Here is a 17,620-nt window from a genome sequence, read left to right as displayed (position 1 = left end):
TTAGTATTTATTATCCATCACAGTGAGACTTATTTTGTTTTAAACAGTGGCCAGAAGAAGTAAGAGAAAATAGGATTTTTGTGTCAATTAAAAATACATTTGAAATGTATTTTTAATTTTTTTTAAGAGGCCAGGAATGATGATGTAACACCTCTAATCCGAGCATTTAGGAGGTAGAGGCTGGCAGATCATTGTGACTTTCTGGCTAATCTGATAGAGATATCAAGTTCCAAGCTAGCCAAAGGGGTGTAGTGAGAATTAGTGTCAATTCTTTTCAAAGAATTTGACATTTTTGCCCTACCTAATAAAAATGAATTTGAACGAGGTGGTGGTGGCACACGCCTTTAATCTTAGCACTTGGGAGGCAGAGGCAGGCGGATCTCTGTGAATTCAAACCCAGCCTGGTCTACAAGAGCTAGTTTCAGGACAGGCTCCAAAGCTACAGAGAAACCTGTCTCAAAAAACCAAAAAACAAACAAACAAAACAAAAACAAAAAGAAAAAAGTAAAAGAAGAGATTTTGAATCTATTATGATAAAAGACATTTTTATTTCTAATTATTATAAGATGTTAATAAGGTTTGGGGCTAGATAGATATATACTACTTTTCTAGGAGACCCAAATTCAGTTCCTATCACCAAACTCAGTCACTTAGAACAGCCTAGAACTCCAACTCCAGGGAATTCATTGCCTCTGCTCTCTGAGGACACCTATATTCATACAAACACACATAACTACACATAATTAGAACCTTTTTAATTTAGTAAAAAATTTAGGTTTTACTTTGAGTTACTGGTAAGCCATTACAGGGTTTTGCTAGAAAATCACTGGTCTCATTTGAGTTTAAGAAGATCTCTTTGTCTTTGTGACTAGACAGCTGATATAGACAGGCCACAGGGGAAAGCAGAGAAGCCAGATGAGGGCAAGTCATCAGGTGGGAGGTCATGTCAAACTTTAGGTTCCTATTACTTCTCCAGTTGTCAAACCTGCACCTTGTCAAACCAAGCATGCACAAGGGTCTGGGTTCAATCTCCAGCACATAGAGAGGTAAAAACAGAGGAAGAAGTACTATAGTAAACCCGAATACCACCAGGTGGCTCTGATGTGGGAGTGTCACATATCAATCTGTTGATTTCATTGGTTAAGCAATAAAGAAACTGCTTGGCTCATTGGTTAGGAGATAGGTGGGAGGAGTAAACAGAACAAAACGCTGGGAGGAAGAGGAAGTGAGGTCAGACTCCACAGCTCTCCTCTCGGGAGCAGACGTCCGCCATGCTCCCGGCTCCTGGGCAGACACACGCGATGAAGCTCTGAAGCTCCGACCCAGGATGGACTTAGGCTAGAATCTTCCCAGTAAGACCGGTGCTACACAGATGATAAGAAATGGGCTAGTCCAGGTGGGAGAGTTAGCCTAGAAGATGCTAGGTAGAAATGAGCCAAAGCAGTGTTTAAAAGAATACAGTGTCTGTGTAATTATTTTGGGGCATAAGCTAGCCGAGCCAGGCGGCTGGGGATTTGGGGACGCAGCCTCGCCGCCGCCCCTATTACAACATGGCTCATTTGGGATTCTGAGACAGGAGAATCATGAATTCAAGGTGACCCTCAACTACAGAGCAAGAACCTGCATTGTTTTTCCTTTTTATTGAAAAAATATCATAAAATATATTTTGATCAAGTTTCTCCTCCCCCTAATTCTTCCTCCCCAGCATTTTATTCTTCCAACTTTATGTTACCTCTATAAACCAACAACCAATGCACAATGTTCTCCCACACAAAACAGAAACCAATCCTGGAAATGATAGTGTACATAAGCAACCCCCAAAACTCCACCAAAGAACTTTTACAGCTGATAAACACCTTTAGTAATGTGGCAGGATACAAGATCAACTCCAAAAAATCAGTCGCCCTCTTATACACAAAGGATATGGAAGCAGAGAGGGAAATCAGAGAAGCATCACCTTTCACGATAGCCACAAACAGCATAAAATATCTTGGGGTAACTCTAACCAAGGAAGTGAAAGATCTATTTGACATGAACTTTAAGGCATTGAAGAAAGAAATTGAGGAGTATACCAGAAAATGGAAGGATCTCCCTTGCTCTTGGATTGGGAGGATCAACATAGTAAAAATGGCAATTCTACCAAAAGCAATTTATAGATTCAATGCAATCCCCATCAAGGTCCCATCAAAATTCTTCACAGATCTGGAGAGGACAATAATCAACTTTATATGGAAAAACAAAAAACCCAGGATAGCCAAAACAATCCTATACAATAAAGGATTGTCTGGAGGCATCACCATCCATGACTTCAAACTCTATTACAGAGCTACAGTGATGAAAACAGTGTGGTACTGGCATAAAAACAGAGAAGTCGACCAATGGAATCGTATAGAAGACGCGAATTTTAACCCACAAACCTATGAACACCTCATTTTTGATAAAGGAGCCAAAAGTATACAATGGAAGAAAGAAAGCATCTTCAACAAACGGTGCTGGCATAACTGGATGTCAACCTGTAGAAGAGTGAAAATAGATCCATATCTATCACCATGCACAAAACTCAAGTCCAAATGGATTAAAGACCTCACTATCAGTCAGAACACATTGAACCTGATAGAAGAGAAAGTGGGAAGTACCCTACATCAGATGGGCACAGGAGATCGCCTCCTATGTGTAACCCCAACAGCTCAGACATTAAGGGCAACATTGAATAAATGGGACCTACTGAAACTGAGAAGCTTCTGTAAAGCAAAGGACACTGTCACCAAGACAAAAAGGCAACCTACTGACTGGGAGAAGATCTTCACCAACCCTGCAACAGACAAAGGTCTGATCTCCAAAATATATAGAGAACTCAGGAAACTAGACTTTAAAATGCTAATTAACCCAATTAAAAAATGGGGCACTGAACTGAACAGAGAATTCTCAGCAGAGGAAGTTCAAATGGCCAAAAGACACTTAAGGTCATGCTCAACCTCCTTAGCGATCAGGGAAATGCAAATCAAAACAACTTTGAGATATCATCTTACACCTGTCAGAATGGCTAAAATAAAAACTCCAATGATAGCCTTTGCTGGAAAGGCTGTGGAGGAAGGGGTACCCTCACCCATTGCTGGTGGGAATGCAATCTTGTGCAACCACTCTGGAAAGCAGTGTGGCGGTTTCTCAGGAAATTCGGAATCAACCTACCCCTGGACCCAGCAATACCACTCCTGGGAATATACCCAAGAGATGCCCTATCATATGAAAAGAGCATTTGTTCAACTATGTTCATAGCAGTATTATTTGTAATAGCCAGAACCTGGAAACAACCTAGATGCCCTTCAATGGAAGAATGGATGAAGAAAGTGTGGAATATATACACATTAGAGTACTACGCTGCAATAAAAAACAATGACTTCTCGAATTTTGCATGCAAATGGATGGAAATAGAAAACACTATCCTGAGTGAGGTAACCCAGACCCAAAAAGATGAACATGGGATGTACTCACTCATAATTGGTTTCTAGCCATAAATAAGGGATACGGAGCCTACAATTGGTGATCCTAAAGAAGCTAAGTAAGAAGGTGAACCAAAGGAAAAACATATAGTTATCCTCTTGGCTATGGGAAGTAGACAAAGTTGCTGGGGAGAAAATTGAGATCTTGGGGGTGGGGTGGGATAGAGGTAAGGGGAGATGGGGAGAGAAAAGGGAGAAGGGGAGGATGGGGGGAACTTGGGGAAAAAGGAGGATTGGGATAAAGGAAGGTTGGATAAGGGAGCACGGAAGCACAATTCTTAGTTAAGGGAGCCACCTTAGGGTTGGCAAGAGACTTGAACCTAGAGTGGCTCCCAGGTGCCCAAGCCGAGGTCCCCAGTTAATTCCTTGGGCAGCTGGGGATAGGGAACCTGAAATGACCCTATCCTATAGCAATACTGACGAATATCTTGCATATCATCATAGAACCTTCATCTGGTGATGGATGGAGATAGAGACAGAGACCCACACTGGATCACTGGACTGAGCTCCCAAGGTCCCAATGAGGAGCAGCAGGAGGGAGAACATGAGCAAAGAAGTCGGGTGCACCCACCCACTGAGACAGTGGAGCTGACCTATTGGGAGCTCACCAAGGCCAGCTGGACTGTGACTGAAAAAGCATGGGATAAATCCAGACTCTCTGAACATGGCGAACAATAAGGGCTGATGAGAAGCCAAGGACAATGGCACGGGGTTTTGATCCTACGTAATGTGCTGGCTTTGTTGGAGCCTAGCCAGTTTGGATGTTCACCTTCCTAGATATGGACGGAGGGGGGAGGACCTAGGACTTACCACAGGGCAGGGAACCCTGACTGCTCTTTGGACTGGAGAGGGAGGGGGAAAGGAGTGGGGGGAGGGGGAGAAGGGTGGGAGTAGGGGGAGAAGGGTGGGAGAGGAGGGGGAGGGAAATGGGAGGCTAGGAGGACATGGAAACTTGTTTGTTTTTCTCTCATTTTCTCAATAAAAAAAAAGATTAAAAAAAAAGTAAAAAAAAACCAGAAACCAAAATACACAAACAAAAGATGAATAAAACAAAAAATACCCAAACAAAGCAAAATAAGACAAAAAGTCTACAAAAATACCATTGAGTTTGCTCTGTGTTAGCGAACTATTCCTGGGTATGAGACCTACCCCGCCTGAGCAGACTCTGTGTGTGTCATGTTCCCATATCTCCTGTGAGAAGGGCCTCTGATGAGGGCTGAGTGAAGCACTGATACATAGGTACAGAGGAAGTCATTAACAATCATTTTATTGCTGTGCTCCTTTATCTGAATACTAGCATTTGGTTTTTCCTAGGCCCACAGCATATGTAGTCTCAGGTTGTTCAGCATCTTAACAGTGTCGGGGTGAGGTCTATCTCACAGAATGGGCCTTAAGCCCAGTAAGAAATCCAGTTTTAATTCATGATAGATAGGATGCATTGTGTTACTTCATTTTTCTTGTATCTTTTGAGACTTGCTTTGTATCCAAGTCCAAGGTCAAGTTTGGCAAAAGTTCCATGCAATGCTGAGAAGAAAGTATATTCTTGGTGTTTGGGTGAAATTCTCTGTTAAGTTCATTAATTTATGATATTTATCTCCAGCATTTTTCTGTTTAGTTTTGTCTGGATGACATGTCTATTGGTGAGAGTGGGGTGTTGATGTCACCACTGTCACTGTGTGCTGTCAGTATGTGATTCTAACTGTTGTAGTGTTTAACTAATTGGGTACCATTGTGTTTCCTGCATAAATGTTTAGAATTGCCATATCATCTAGTGTATTTTTTCCTTTAGTGAGCATGTAGTGTCCTTCATTGTCTCTTCTGATTAGTTTCAGTTTGAAGTATATTTTGTATGATAATACACCTGCCTGCTACCCTTTTCCATTCTTTTTGTTTGAGTTGATGCCTATTCTTGATAGTGAGATGTGTTTCTTGGATGCATCATAAAAAAATGGCTTCTACTTTCAAGTCAAATCTGTTAGTCTGTGTCTTTTTATTAAGGAATTGAGAATATTAGTGTTGGCAATCAGGAATAGGCTGTGGGGGACCGGCGCGGCGAGAGACGCTAGCGGCAGGGACCGACCCGGCACAGCGGCAGACGAGGCGGGGATGGCCGCGCAATAATGAGAGCAGATTGCCCGACTACAATTAAACCATAGAGGTAGGCCTTTTGTTGGCGAGGTCACTGGCAAATGGGGAGCCTGGTCCTGATCCGGAAGACCCTTCAGAGGGGTGAGAGGGTTCTTGGCCTGCGGCAGGAACCAGGAAACAGAGTGAGGGCATTTGGTAAGCGGAACCCTTGGCCAGCAGGGAAACCTGATCTGGTTTTAAAAGACCCCTTAGATAGGATCAATAGGAAGAGATGGGCAGGCGCCAAGGCAAGAATTCACCCAATAATCTGAAAAACAACATGAAAACACCAGAACCCAATGATCTTACAAGAGCAGTATTTGAACACCCTAACACAGAAGAAGTGGAAAAAATTGACTTTATGAAATCAATAGAGTCCCTTAAACAGCATGTAAAAAACGCCCTTATAGAAATGGATGAGAAGTATAACAAAAAGTTTGAAGAAATGAGTAAATACGTACATGATACCCTGGGAAACCAAGAAAAAACAATCAAACAGGTAATGGAAACAGTTCAAGAATTAAAAACTGAAATGAAGGCAAGGAAGAAAACACAAACTGAGGACCAGCTGGTTATGGAAAATCTAGGTCAATGAGCAGAGTCTACAGAAACAAGCATAATCAATAGAATACAAGAGATAGAAGAAAGAATGTCAGATTCTGAGGACACCATAGAGAAAATAAACACACAGATCAAATAAACAGCAAAGCCAACAAATTCTCAGCACAAAACATTCAGGAAATATGGGACACAATAAAAAGACCAAACCTAAGAATAATAGGAATAGAAGAAGAAGAGACACAGCTCAAAGACCCAGAAAATATTTTTAACAAAATTATGGAAGAAAACTTTCCCAACATAAAGAAAGACATTCATTTAAATATTCAAGAAACATACAGAACACCAAACAGAATGGATCAAAGAAAAACATCTCCTCGCCATATAATAATCAAAACACAAAATATACAGCTTAAAGAAAGAATATTAAGAGCTGCAAAGGAAAAAGGGCAAGTAACTTATAAAGGTAAACCGATCAGACTCACACCTGACTTCTCTATGGAAACCATGAAAGCCAGAAGGTCCTGGATAGATGTACTGCAGAAGCTAAGAGACCATGGATGCAAACCCAAACTACTATACCTAGCCAAGCTATCGTTCACTATCAATGGAGAAAACAAGATTCCAGGATAAGAACAAATTTAAACAATACGTAGCCACAAATCCAGCCCTACAGAAAGTAATAGAAGGAAAATCACAACCCAAGGAATCCAACATTGCCAACACTGCCTACAATAACTCAGGCATCTAGCAACCCTTCACCAGCACATCGCAAAGAAGGGAGACACACAAACTCTACTACCAAAAACAATAAGAATAACCGGAGTAAACAACCACTGGTCATTAATATCACTTAATATCAGTGGACTCAATTCACCTATAAAAAGGCACAGGCTAAGAGATTGGATATGAAAACAGGATCCAACATTCTACTGTTTGCAAGAAATACATCTCAACCACAAAGACAATCATCTACTCAGAGTAAAGGGTTGGGAAAAGGTGTTTCAAGCAAATGGTCCTACGAAAAAAGCAGGTGTGGCCATACTAATTTCTAACAAATCTGACTTCAAACTAAAATCAATCAGAAGAGATCGAGATGGACACTTTACACTCATAACAGGAACAATTCATCAGGATGACGTCTCAATCCTGAATATCTATGCTCCTAATATAAAAGCACCCACTTATGTAAAAGAAATATTACTAGAACTCAAGGCAGCCATCAAACCACACATACTAGTAGCAGGAGACTTCAACACACCTCTCTCTCCAAGGGACAGGTCAATCAGACAGAAACCTAATAGAGAATTAGGAGAATTATTGGAGGTAATGAAGCAAATGGACTTAACAGATATCTATAGAACATTCCACCCAAATAGGAAAGAATATACCTTCTTCTCTGCAGCTCATGGAACCTTCTTGAAAATTGATCACATACTCGGAAACAAAGGAAACCTCCACAGATACAAAAAAATATCAGTGTCCACCTGTGTCTTATCTGATCACCACGGATTAAAGTTAGAAGGCAACAACAATACTACCCACAGAAAGCTGACAAACTCATGGAAACTGAACAGTCAACTACTGAACCACACCTGGGTCAAGGAAGAAATTAAGAAAGAAATTAAAGTCTTCCTTGAATTTAATGAAAATAAAGAGACAACATATTCAAACCTATGGGACATGATGAAAGCAGTGCTAAGAGGAAAGTTCATAGCACTAAGTGCCCACTTAAAGAAAACGGAGAATGCATACATTGGGGACTTAACAACACACCTGAAAGCTCTAGAAAAAAAAGAAGCAGACTCACCTAGGAGGAGTAGAAGACTGGAAATAATCAAACTGAGGGCTGAAATCCACAAAATAGAAACACAGAAAACAATCCAAAGAATCAATGAAACAAAAAGTTGGTTCTTGGAGAAAATCAACAAGATCAACAAACCCCTATCCAAACTAATTAAACGACAGAGAGAGAACACGCAAATAAATAAGATCAGAAATGAAAAGGGGGACATAACCACAGACACAGAGGAAATTCAGAGAATCATTAGATCTTACTACAAAAGCCTGTATGCCACAAAACTGGAAAATACAAAAGAAATGGACATTTTTTTAAATAAGTACCATATACCAAAGCTAAACCAAGACCAAGTGAATGATCTAAATAGACCTGTTGGTGGCGAAGAATTAGAAACGGTTATCAAAAATCTCCCTTCGAAAAAAAGCCCAGGACCAGATGGTTTCAATGCGGAATTCTACCAGAACTTCCAAGAAGAACTAATACCTATACTCCTTAATGTATTTCACAATATAGAAACAGAAGGGTCATTGCCAAATTCCTTTTATGAAGCTACAGTTACTCTGATACCAAAACCACACAAAGACCCAACCAAGAAAGAGAATTACAGGCCTATCTCACTCATGAATATCGATGCAAAAATCCTCAATAAAATACTGGCAAACCGAATCCAAGAACACATTAGAAAAATTATCCATTATGATCAAGTAGGCTTCATCCCAGAGATGCAGGGCTGGTTCAACATACGAAAATCTATCAATGTAATCCACCATATAAATAAACTGAAAGAAAAAAACCATATGATCATTTCATTAGATGCTGAAAAAGCATTTGACAAAATTCAACACCCCTTTATGATAAAGGTCTTGGAGAGATTAGGGATACAAGGGTCATACCTAAATATAATAAAAGCTATTTACAGCAAGCTGACAGCTAACATTAAATTAAACGGAGAAAAACTCAAAGCCATCCCACTAAAATCAGGAACACGACAAGGATGTCCACTCTTTCCATACCTCTTCAATATAGTGCTTGAAGTTCTAGCAATAGCAATAAGACAACATAAGGGGATCAAGGGGATTCAAATTGGAAAGGAAGAAGTTAAACTGTTGTTATTTGCAGATGATATGATAGTATACATAAGCGACCCCAAAAACTCTACCAAAGAACTCCTACAGCTGATAAACACCTTTAGTAATGTGGCAGGATACAAGATTAACTCCAAAAAAATAAGTTGCCTTCCTATACACTAAGGATAAGGAAGCAGAGAGGGAAATCAGAGAAGCATCACCTTTCACGATAGCCAGAAATAGCATAAAATATCTTGTGGGTAACTCTGAGAGATCTATTTGATAAGAACTTTAAGTCTTTGAAGAAAGAAATTGAAGAGGACACCAGAAAATGAAAGGATCTCCCTTGCTCTTGGATTGGGAGGATCAACATAGTAAAAATGGCAATTCTCCCAAAAGCAATCTATAGATTCAATGCAATCCCCATCAAAATTCCATCAAAATTCTTCACAGATCTGGAGAGGACAATAATCAACTTTACATGGAAAAACAAAAAACCCAGGATAGCCAAAACACTCTTATACAATAAAGGATTGTCTGGAAGCATCACCATCCCTGACTTCAAACTCTATTAGAGCTTCAGTATTGAAAACAGCTTGGTATTGGTATTAAAAAAGAGAAGTCGACCAATGGAATCGTATAGAAGACACGAATTTTAACCCACAAACCTATGAACACCTCATTTTCGATAAAGGAGCTAAAAGTATACAATGGACAAAAGAGAACATCTTCAACAAATTGTGCTAGCAAAACTGGATGTCAATCTGTAGAAGAGTGAAAATAGATCCATATCTATCACCATGCACAAAACTCAAGTCCAAATGGATTAAAGACCTCAATATCAGTCCAAACACACTGAACCTGATAGAAGAGAAAGTGGGAAATACTCTACAACACATGGGCACAGGAGACCACTTCCTACGTATAACCCCAGCAGCACAGACATTAAGGGCCTCATTGAATAAATGGGACCTCCTGAGACTGAGAAGCTTCTGTAAAGCAAAGGACACTGTCACTAAGACAAAAAGACAACCCACTGACTGGGAGAAGATCTTCACCAACCCCGCAACAGACAAAGGTCTGATCTCCAAAATATATAAAGAAATCAAGAAACTAGACCGTAAAAGGCTAATCAACCGAATTATAAAATGGGGCAATGAGCTGAACAGAGAATTCTCAACAGAAGAAGTTCAAATGGCCAAAAGACACTTAAGGTCATGCTCACCTTCCTTAGCGATCAGGGAAATGCAAATCAAGACAACTTTAAGATACCATCTTACACCTGTCAGAATGGCTAAAATAAAAACACCAATGATAGTCTTTGCTGGAGAGGTTGTGGAGAAAGGGGTACACTCATCCATTGCTGGTGGGAATGCAAACTTGTGCAACCACTCTGGAATACAGTGTGCCGGTTTCTCAGGAAATTCGGGATCAACCTACCCCTGGACCCAGCAATACCACTCTTGGGAATATACCCAAGAGAGGCCCTATCATACAACAAAAGTATATGCTCAACTATGTTCATAGCAGCATTGTTTGTAATAGCCAGAACCTGGAAACAACCTAGATGCCCTTCAATGGAAGAATGGATGAAGAAAGTATGGAATATATACATATTTGAGTATTACTCAGCAGTAAAAAACAAGGACTTCTTGAATTTTGCGTACAAATGGATGGAAATAGAAAACACTATCCTGAGTGAGGTAAGCCAGACCCAAAAAGAGGAACATGGGATGTACTCACTCATATTTGGTTTCTAGCCATAAATAAAGGACATTGAGCTTATAATTCGCGATCCTAGAGAAGCTAAATAAGAAGGTGAATTCAAAGAAAAACATATAGGCATCCTTCTGAATATTAACCTACATCAGGTGATGAAAGGAGACAGAGACAGAGACCCACATTTGAGCACCGGACAGAAATCTCAAGGTCCAAATCAGGAGCAGAAGGAGAGGGCGCACGAGCAAGGAACTCAGGACCGCGAGGGGTGCACCCACACACTGAGACAATGGGGATGTTCTATCGGGAACTCACGAAGGCCAGCTGGCCTGGGGCTGAAAAAGCCTGGGATAAAACCGGACTTGCTGAACATAGCGGACAATGAGGAATACTGAGAACTCAAGAACAATGGCAGTGGGTTTTTGATCCTACTGCATTTACTGGCTTTGGGGGAGCCTAGGCAGTTTGGATGCTCACCTTACTAAACCTGGATGGAGGTGGGCGGTCCTTGCACTTCCCACAGGTCAGGGAACCCTGATTGCTCTTCGAGCTGATGAGGGAGAGGGACTTGATTGGGGGAGGGGGAGGGAAATGGGAGGCGGTGATGGGGAGGAGGCAGAAATCCTTAATAAATAAATAAATTAAAAAAGAAGAGAATATTAGTGTTGAGAATTATTGTGTAGTGTTTATTGAACTTTGTTATTTTGTTGTTATGATGTGGGTTTTTCTCCCTCATTTGATTACTGTTCTGGGATTATTTATTCCTTGTGTTTTCTTGGGTGTAGTTAACCTCTCCAGACAGAAGCTTTTCTTTTAGTGCCTTCTGAAGATCTAGATTGGTAGATAGAAATTGGTTACATTTGGGTTTTATTATGGAATGTTGTTTTTTTTCTCCATTGATTGTGAATGATGGTTTTGCTGGATATAGTAGCTGGGGTTGGCATCTGAGATCTCTAAGATTTTGTAGTTCATCTATTCAGACCCTTCCAGTTTTCAGTTTCTACAGAGAAGTGAGGTGTTATTCTAGTAAGCCTTCTTTTTTTTCTAGAAAATTTTAACAGGTTTATTTATAATTTTTATAAAGTTGAACTGTTAAAATGTGTTCACTGAAACATTTTGCTTGCATTTATATTAAAAATTCACACACAAATGAAAATGGAAAAACTGCCAGTACCTGATTTCTGTCCCCGATTTTTCCACTCACGATCATATACTTAGGTACCTTTTGACCCCATGGAAAAAATATCTAACATTCAGAAGTGCTGATAACAGGAAGAAGAGGAAATAAATTTTTTTGAGAATGAAATGTTTCCCCCCTCATAGTGGACTCTTAAGCACGTTCTCCGCATATGCGGTGTGCTAGCTGGATATCTTTTGGCATAATTGTTACACGTTTGGCATGGATAGCACACAGGTTGGTATCTTCAAAAAGGCCAACCAGATAGGCCTCACTTGCCTCCTGCAAATCACCAATAGCTGCACTCTGGAAGCGCAGATCTGTTTTGAAGTCCTGAGCAATTTCTCGCACCAGACGCTGAAAGGGGAGTTTGCGGATCAGAAGTTCAGTGGATTTCTGATAGCGTCTGATTTCACGGAGTGCCACAGTATCAGGCCTGTAACGATGAGGTTTCTTCACCCCTCCAGTAGAGGGCTCACTCTTGCGAGCGGCTTTTGTAGCCAATTGTTTCCTGGGTGCTTTACCATCGGTGGATTTACCGGCAGTCTGCTTTGTACTAGCCATGGTATGGGCACCTCCTTACTTACCCCCCTTCTCCTTCGGCTGGAGCTGGGCAAGCGAGAGGCGGCGCTGGCGTTAGAGAGCAGCGGAGGCGCGGCGACGGCTGCGAACACCTAGTAAGCCTACTTTTATATGTGACTTGGTCTTTTCCCTATCCAACATTTTATATCCTTTCTTAGTGGTTTGATTATCATGTGTCATGAGAATTTTTTTTTATTAATGGATGTACCTCCTTTAAGTTAGGGAGATTTTCTTCTATGATTTTAAAGTATTTTTGAAAAATATTTTTGTAAACATGCTTTTCTATCCTACCCTGTACCTCGAAGTTTTCTGTCTCAGAGTGGCTTGGTCCCAAATATTCAGCAACCACTTCCCAAATTATCACACAGAGGTTTAATATTACTTATAAATGCTCCACAAATAGCTCAGGCTAATTACTAACTACCTCTCACATTTTAAGTTATTCATATTCCTTATTTTCACTCTGTTACATATCAGTACCTTTTCTCAGTATGGCATGCCTATCTTGCTCTTTTTGGGCCTGGCTAGCATCTCTTGACTCTGCCTTTCTCCTTCCCATCATCCTTAATTTGGTTGTCCCATCTATTCTTCCTGCCTGGCTACTGGTCAGTCAGCATTTATTAAACCAGTTAGAGTGCCAGTCTTTACAGTGTACAGAGGATTATTCCACAGCACTGCCTGGTCTGGCAGCTGATTGTAAGTAATGACTCAGAGGCTTAATATTAATTATAAACTGTTTGGCCTATAGTTCAGGTTTATTGCTAATTAGCTCTTACATTTAAGTGAATCCATTTCTATTAATTTATGTATTGCCATGTGGCCATGACTTTTACTGTTCTGCTGGCATATTGTTTTTTGGGCCACCGGCTTATGTCTCTCCCAACTCTGCCCTTATTTCTTTCTGTATTTACTTTGGCTTTCCCACCTAAGTATATTTTCTCTTGCTACAGGTCAAAGCAGTTTTTTTAATCAACCAATGAGAGAAACATATATTCACAGAATACAGAAGGGTTATCCACAGCATTTCCCCTTTCTGTATAACACAAAAGGGAGGTTTGAGCTTTAGCATAGTAAAATTACAGATAATAAAACAGTTATCAGTAAGAATTATAATTGCAATATCTGGTATATTTGCATTTGACATAATTAAAATATTTAATTATCTAACCTATCTTGGTGAGTTTAAAGTTTTATATCTAATTTACCTTTTTATTATAACTAAGGAAAAATATAACTATTTAGTATTCAACTCAATCAAAGACCTGAGAAGGAAATAATATTACCTGGATAAGCAGGAAGTTCAAATAAGCAACTCCCAAAAACACAAAAAAGTAAGAAATGACTGAAACAGCTAGCTGCTTTAGCAGTCACCCAAGATTTCTCTGTGATGTTGGAGCATCCATCTTTGGCTTAGAGGCCTGAATTATCTGACAGACCACTTTCAGAAGCAGAAAAATTTGAAGGACTATTTGCTATGTCTTGACCAAGTTGGGCAGTCACTTTTGCTTGTGTCTTGCTTGTATGGAATAGGCATTTTACTTACTGTCAGCAGTCAAGGCATTTTACTTACTGTCAGCAGTCAAGGCAAGGGCAGTTTTTATTCCCAATAGTCCAGTTTTTTTCAAGAAGATAACAAACTCGAAGACTGAGCCAGTGACCTGGGCAAGAGCAGACCTGAGATAGCAGAACTCCACAGGAATAGGTACAGGGGAGCAACCACTGAGTGAGTGAACCAGAGCCAGAAACCGCTGAGGGTCTGGACATGAATCTGGGACCTCCAGGGAATAGGCAGAAACCAGAGATCTCTGTGGGGCCAGGCTTGAGTCTGGGACCTCAGAGGGAGTAGGCTTGAGTCAGGACCTCTGCGGGTCTCAGCGTGAGTTTGGGACCTCTGAGGGAGTAGGCCTGAGCCAGATCCTCTGTGGGTCTGGGTGTACCTGAGCCTGGGAACTCCAAGGGAGGTGACTGGAGCCAGAGACCTTTGCAGGATCAACTTCAAGCCAGGGACCTCTTCAGGAGCAGATCCAGACCAGGATTTACAGAAATAGGTCAAATCCTGTAACCTAGACCAATGTAGGCCTGAGGCAAGCAACTCTATCTTGGGCTCGAGTAGGCCTGAGGCAACAAATTCCACAGGAGTGGGACTAAACCAGCTACCTAGGCTGGAGTGGGTCTGAAAAAGCAAGCTCCATATGAATGGGAATGGATCCAGTACAGGACATTGGTGAACCAGGACTGAGCCAGTGACCTGGGCCAGAGCAGACCTGAGACAGTGGAACGCCACAGGAACAGGTACAGGGGAGCAACTGCTGAATGAGTGAGCCAGAGCCAGAGACCACTGAGGGTCCAGACGTGAATCTAAGACATTCAAGGGAGTAGACCCAAGCCAGTACCCCTGTGGTTCTGGGCGTGAGTCTAGTACCTTCAAGGAACTAGGTTTGAGCCAGGGCCTCTGTGGATCTGGGCATGAATCTGAGACCTCTGAGAGAGTAGGCAGGAATCTCTGTGGGTCCAGTCATGAGTCTAGGACCTCAGAGGGAGTAGGCTTGAGCCAAGACCTCTGTGGGTCTGGACTTACCCAAACCTGGAAACTCTGAGGGAGTAGACCTGGGCCAGAGTCCCTTATAGGACCAACCCCAAGCCAGAGACCTCTGCGGGAATGAATCCAGATCAGGGACATTTAGAGAAACAGGTCTGAGCCGAAAAACTCAGCTAGAGCAGGCCTGAGACAGCAAACTCCAAGGGAATGGAGCAAACCCTGGGAGTGCTGAGTAACTTCCAGGAATACAAAGTGACCAAAGGGGTAACTAGAACCATGGCACTGCACTGACTGTACCATGAGGATCAACTATCTGAGCCTTGGATTCACTGGCATCTAGAATATTAATCAACAGAATCACAGCCAGCCCCAACCAGCCATATTAGAGGAAAAGATGAATAGATAAGGTAAGAACACACATAACACCATAAAGAGCAACATGACACCAGTAAAACCTAAAAACCCTATAGCAGGAAGACTTGAACAACCAAATATAAATGAAGCAGAAGAAAATGACCTAAAGAATAACTTCAGGAGAATGTTTGAAACTCTTAAAGAGGAAATGAGAAATTCCCTCAAAGAAATGGAGGAAAGACAAACAAAAAATTGGAAGACATCAGCAAATCCCTTAAAGAAACCAAGAAAAAGCAATTAAACATATGAAAAAACTATTCAAGACTTGAAAACTGAAATAAAGACAATAAAGAAAACATAAGCCAAGGGAAATATAGAGATAGAAATCATGAGAAAATGACCAGGAACCAAAAATGCAAGCATAAACAGCAGAATACAAGAGATGGAAGAGAGAATCTCAAGTGCTTAAAACACAGTAGAGGAAATAGACTCATCATCAGTCAAAGAAAACATTAAATCTAACAAAAGCTTAACCCAAAATATCCAGGAAATATGGAACACCATGAAAAGGCCAAACTTAAGAATAATAAGCCTAGAAGAAGGAGAAGGTTGACTCAAAAGTACAGAAAATATAATCAACAAAGTCATAGAAGAAAACTTTATTAACCTAAAGAAAGATATGCTTATGAAGATACAGGAAACTTACAGAACACCAAATAGACTGGATCAAAAATGTCCCCTTGCCACATAATAATCAAAATACTAAAAATATAGAGTAAAGAAAGAACATTAAGAGCTGCAAAGAAAAACAACCAAGTAACAATAAAGGCAGACCTATCAGAATAACACCTGATTTTCATTGGAGAAAATGAAAGCCAGAAGATCCTGGTCAAGTGTTATGCAGATATTACGAGACCACAGATGCCAGCCTAAACTACTATACCCAGCAAAACTGTCAATCAGCATAAAAGGACAAAACAAGATATTCTATGACAAAACCAGATTTAACTAATACCTAACCACAAGACCAAGGCTACATGAAATAATAGAAGGAAAACTCCAACCCAAGGAAGTTGGCGAAAACAACAAAAACACAGACAATTAATTGATAGTCTCACTGAAGTAAATCCCGAAGAGGGAAAAATGCACAAATTAACATCACCAACAATGAAAACTAAATTAACAAGAGATAGCAATCACTGGTCACTAATATACCTTAATGTAAATGGACTCAACTCACCTATAAAAAGGCACAGGCTAACAGATTGGATACAAAACAGAATCCATCCTTCTTCTACATACAAGAAACACACCTCAACCTCAAAGACTGACATGAGATCAGAGTTAAGGGTTGGGAAAAAATATTCCAATCAAATGGACCTAAGTAACAAGTGGGTATGGCTATCCTAATATCTAACAAAATAGACTTCAAGATAAATTCAATCAAAAGAGACAAAGAAGGACACTTCATATTAGTCACAGAAAAAAATCCATCATGATGAAATCTCAGTACTGAACATCTATGCCCCAAATACAAGGGTACCCTCATATGTAAAAGAAACACTTCTAAAGCTTAAATAATACATTAAACCCCACACACTAATAGGGGGAGACTTCAACACTCACCTCTCACCACTGAACAGATCAATCAGACAAAAAATGAACAGAGAAATAAGGGAACTAACTGATGTTATGACTCAAATGGACTTAACAGACATCTATAGAATATTCCATTCAAACATAAAACAATATACCTTCTTCTCAGCATCACATGAAACCTTCTCAAAAATGCTCACATACAAAACAAACCTCAACAGATAGAAAAAATATGGAATAACTCTGTGTATCTTATCAGATCACAATGGTTCAAAACTAGAAGTCAACAGCAATACTAATTACAGAAAACCCACAAACCCATAGAAATTAATGCTTATCTGAAACATCAAGAAAGAAATTAAGAGAGAAATTAAAGACTTCCCAAAATTCAATGAAAATGACCACACAACATTCCTAAATTTATGGGACACAATGAAAGTAGTGTTAAGAGGCAAGTTCATAGCACTAAACGCCTACATAAAGAAGCTGGAAAAATCCCATACTAGTGAATTAACAGGACATTTGAAAACTTTCAAACAAAAAGAAGCAAACTCATCCAAGAAAACTAGATGGCAGGAAATAAATTGAGGCTGAAATCAA

General features: G+C 40.3%; 2 protein-coding genes across 2 annotated transcripts in view; one reads left to right on the top strand and one right to left on the bottom strand.

Moving 5' to 3' along the window:
- Catsperb (catsper channel auxiliary subunit beta) overlaps positions 1 to 17,620 on the top strand; it is a 200,199-nt gene that overhangs the window by 137,870 nt on the left and 44,709 nt on the right. The window lies entirely within an intron of this gene.
- Positions 12,095 to 12,613, bottom strand: LOC142834808 (histone H3.3A-like). Its single transcript, XM_075947675.1, has one exon. The coding sequence runs from the start codon at positions 12,511 to 12,513 to the stop codon at positions 12,103 to 12,105; it is 411 nt and encodes a 136-aa protein (XP_075803790.1). The 5' UTR covers positions 12,514 to 12,613; the 3' UTR covers positions 12,095 to 12,102.

Source organism: Microtus pennsylvanicus, chromosome 14, assembly GCF_037038515.1.
Source record: "Microtus pennsylvanicus isolate mMicPen1 chromosome 14, mMicPen1.hap1, whole genome shotgun sequence".
Classification (NCBI taxonomy): domain Eukaryota; kingdom Metazoa; phylum Chordata; class Mammalia; order Rodentia; family Cricetidae; genus Microtus; species Microtus pennsylvanicus.
Note: the sequence above shows the minus strand (reverse complement) of the source record. Positions and strands in the feature narration are given on the sequence as shown.

Coding starts and splice junctions, on each gene's coding strand:
- LOC142834808 (XM_075947675.1), bottom strand. CDS start 12,513: ATGGCTAGTACAAAGCAGACTGCCGGTAAATCCACCGATGGTAAAGCA.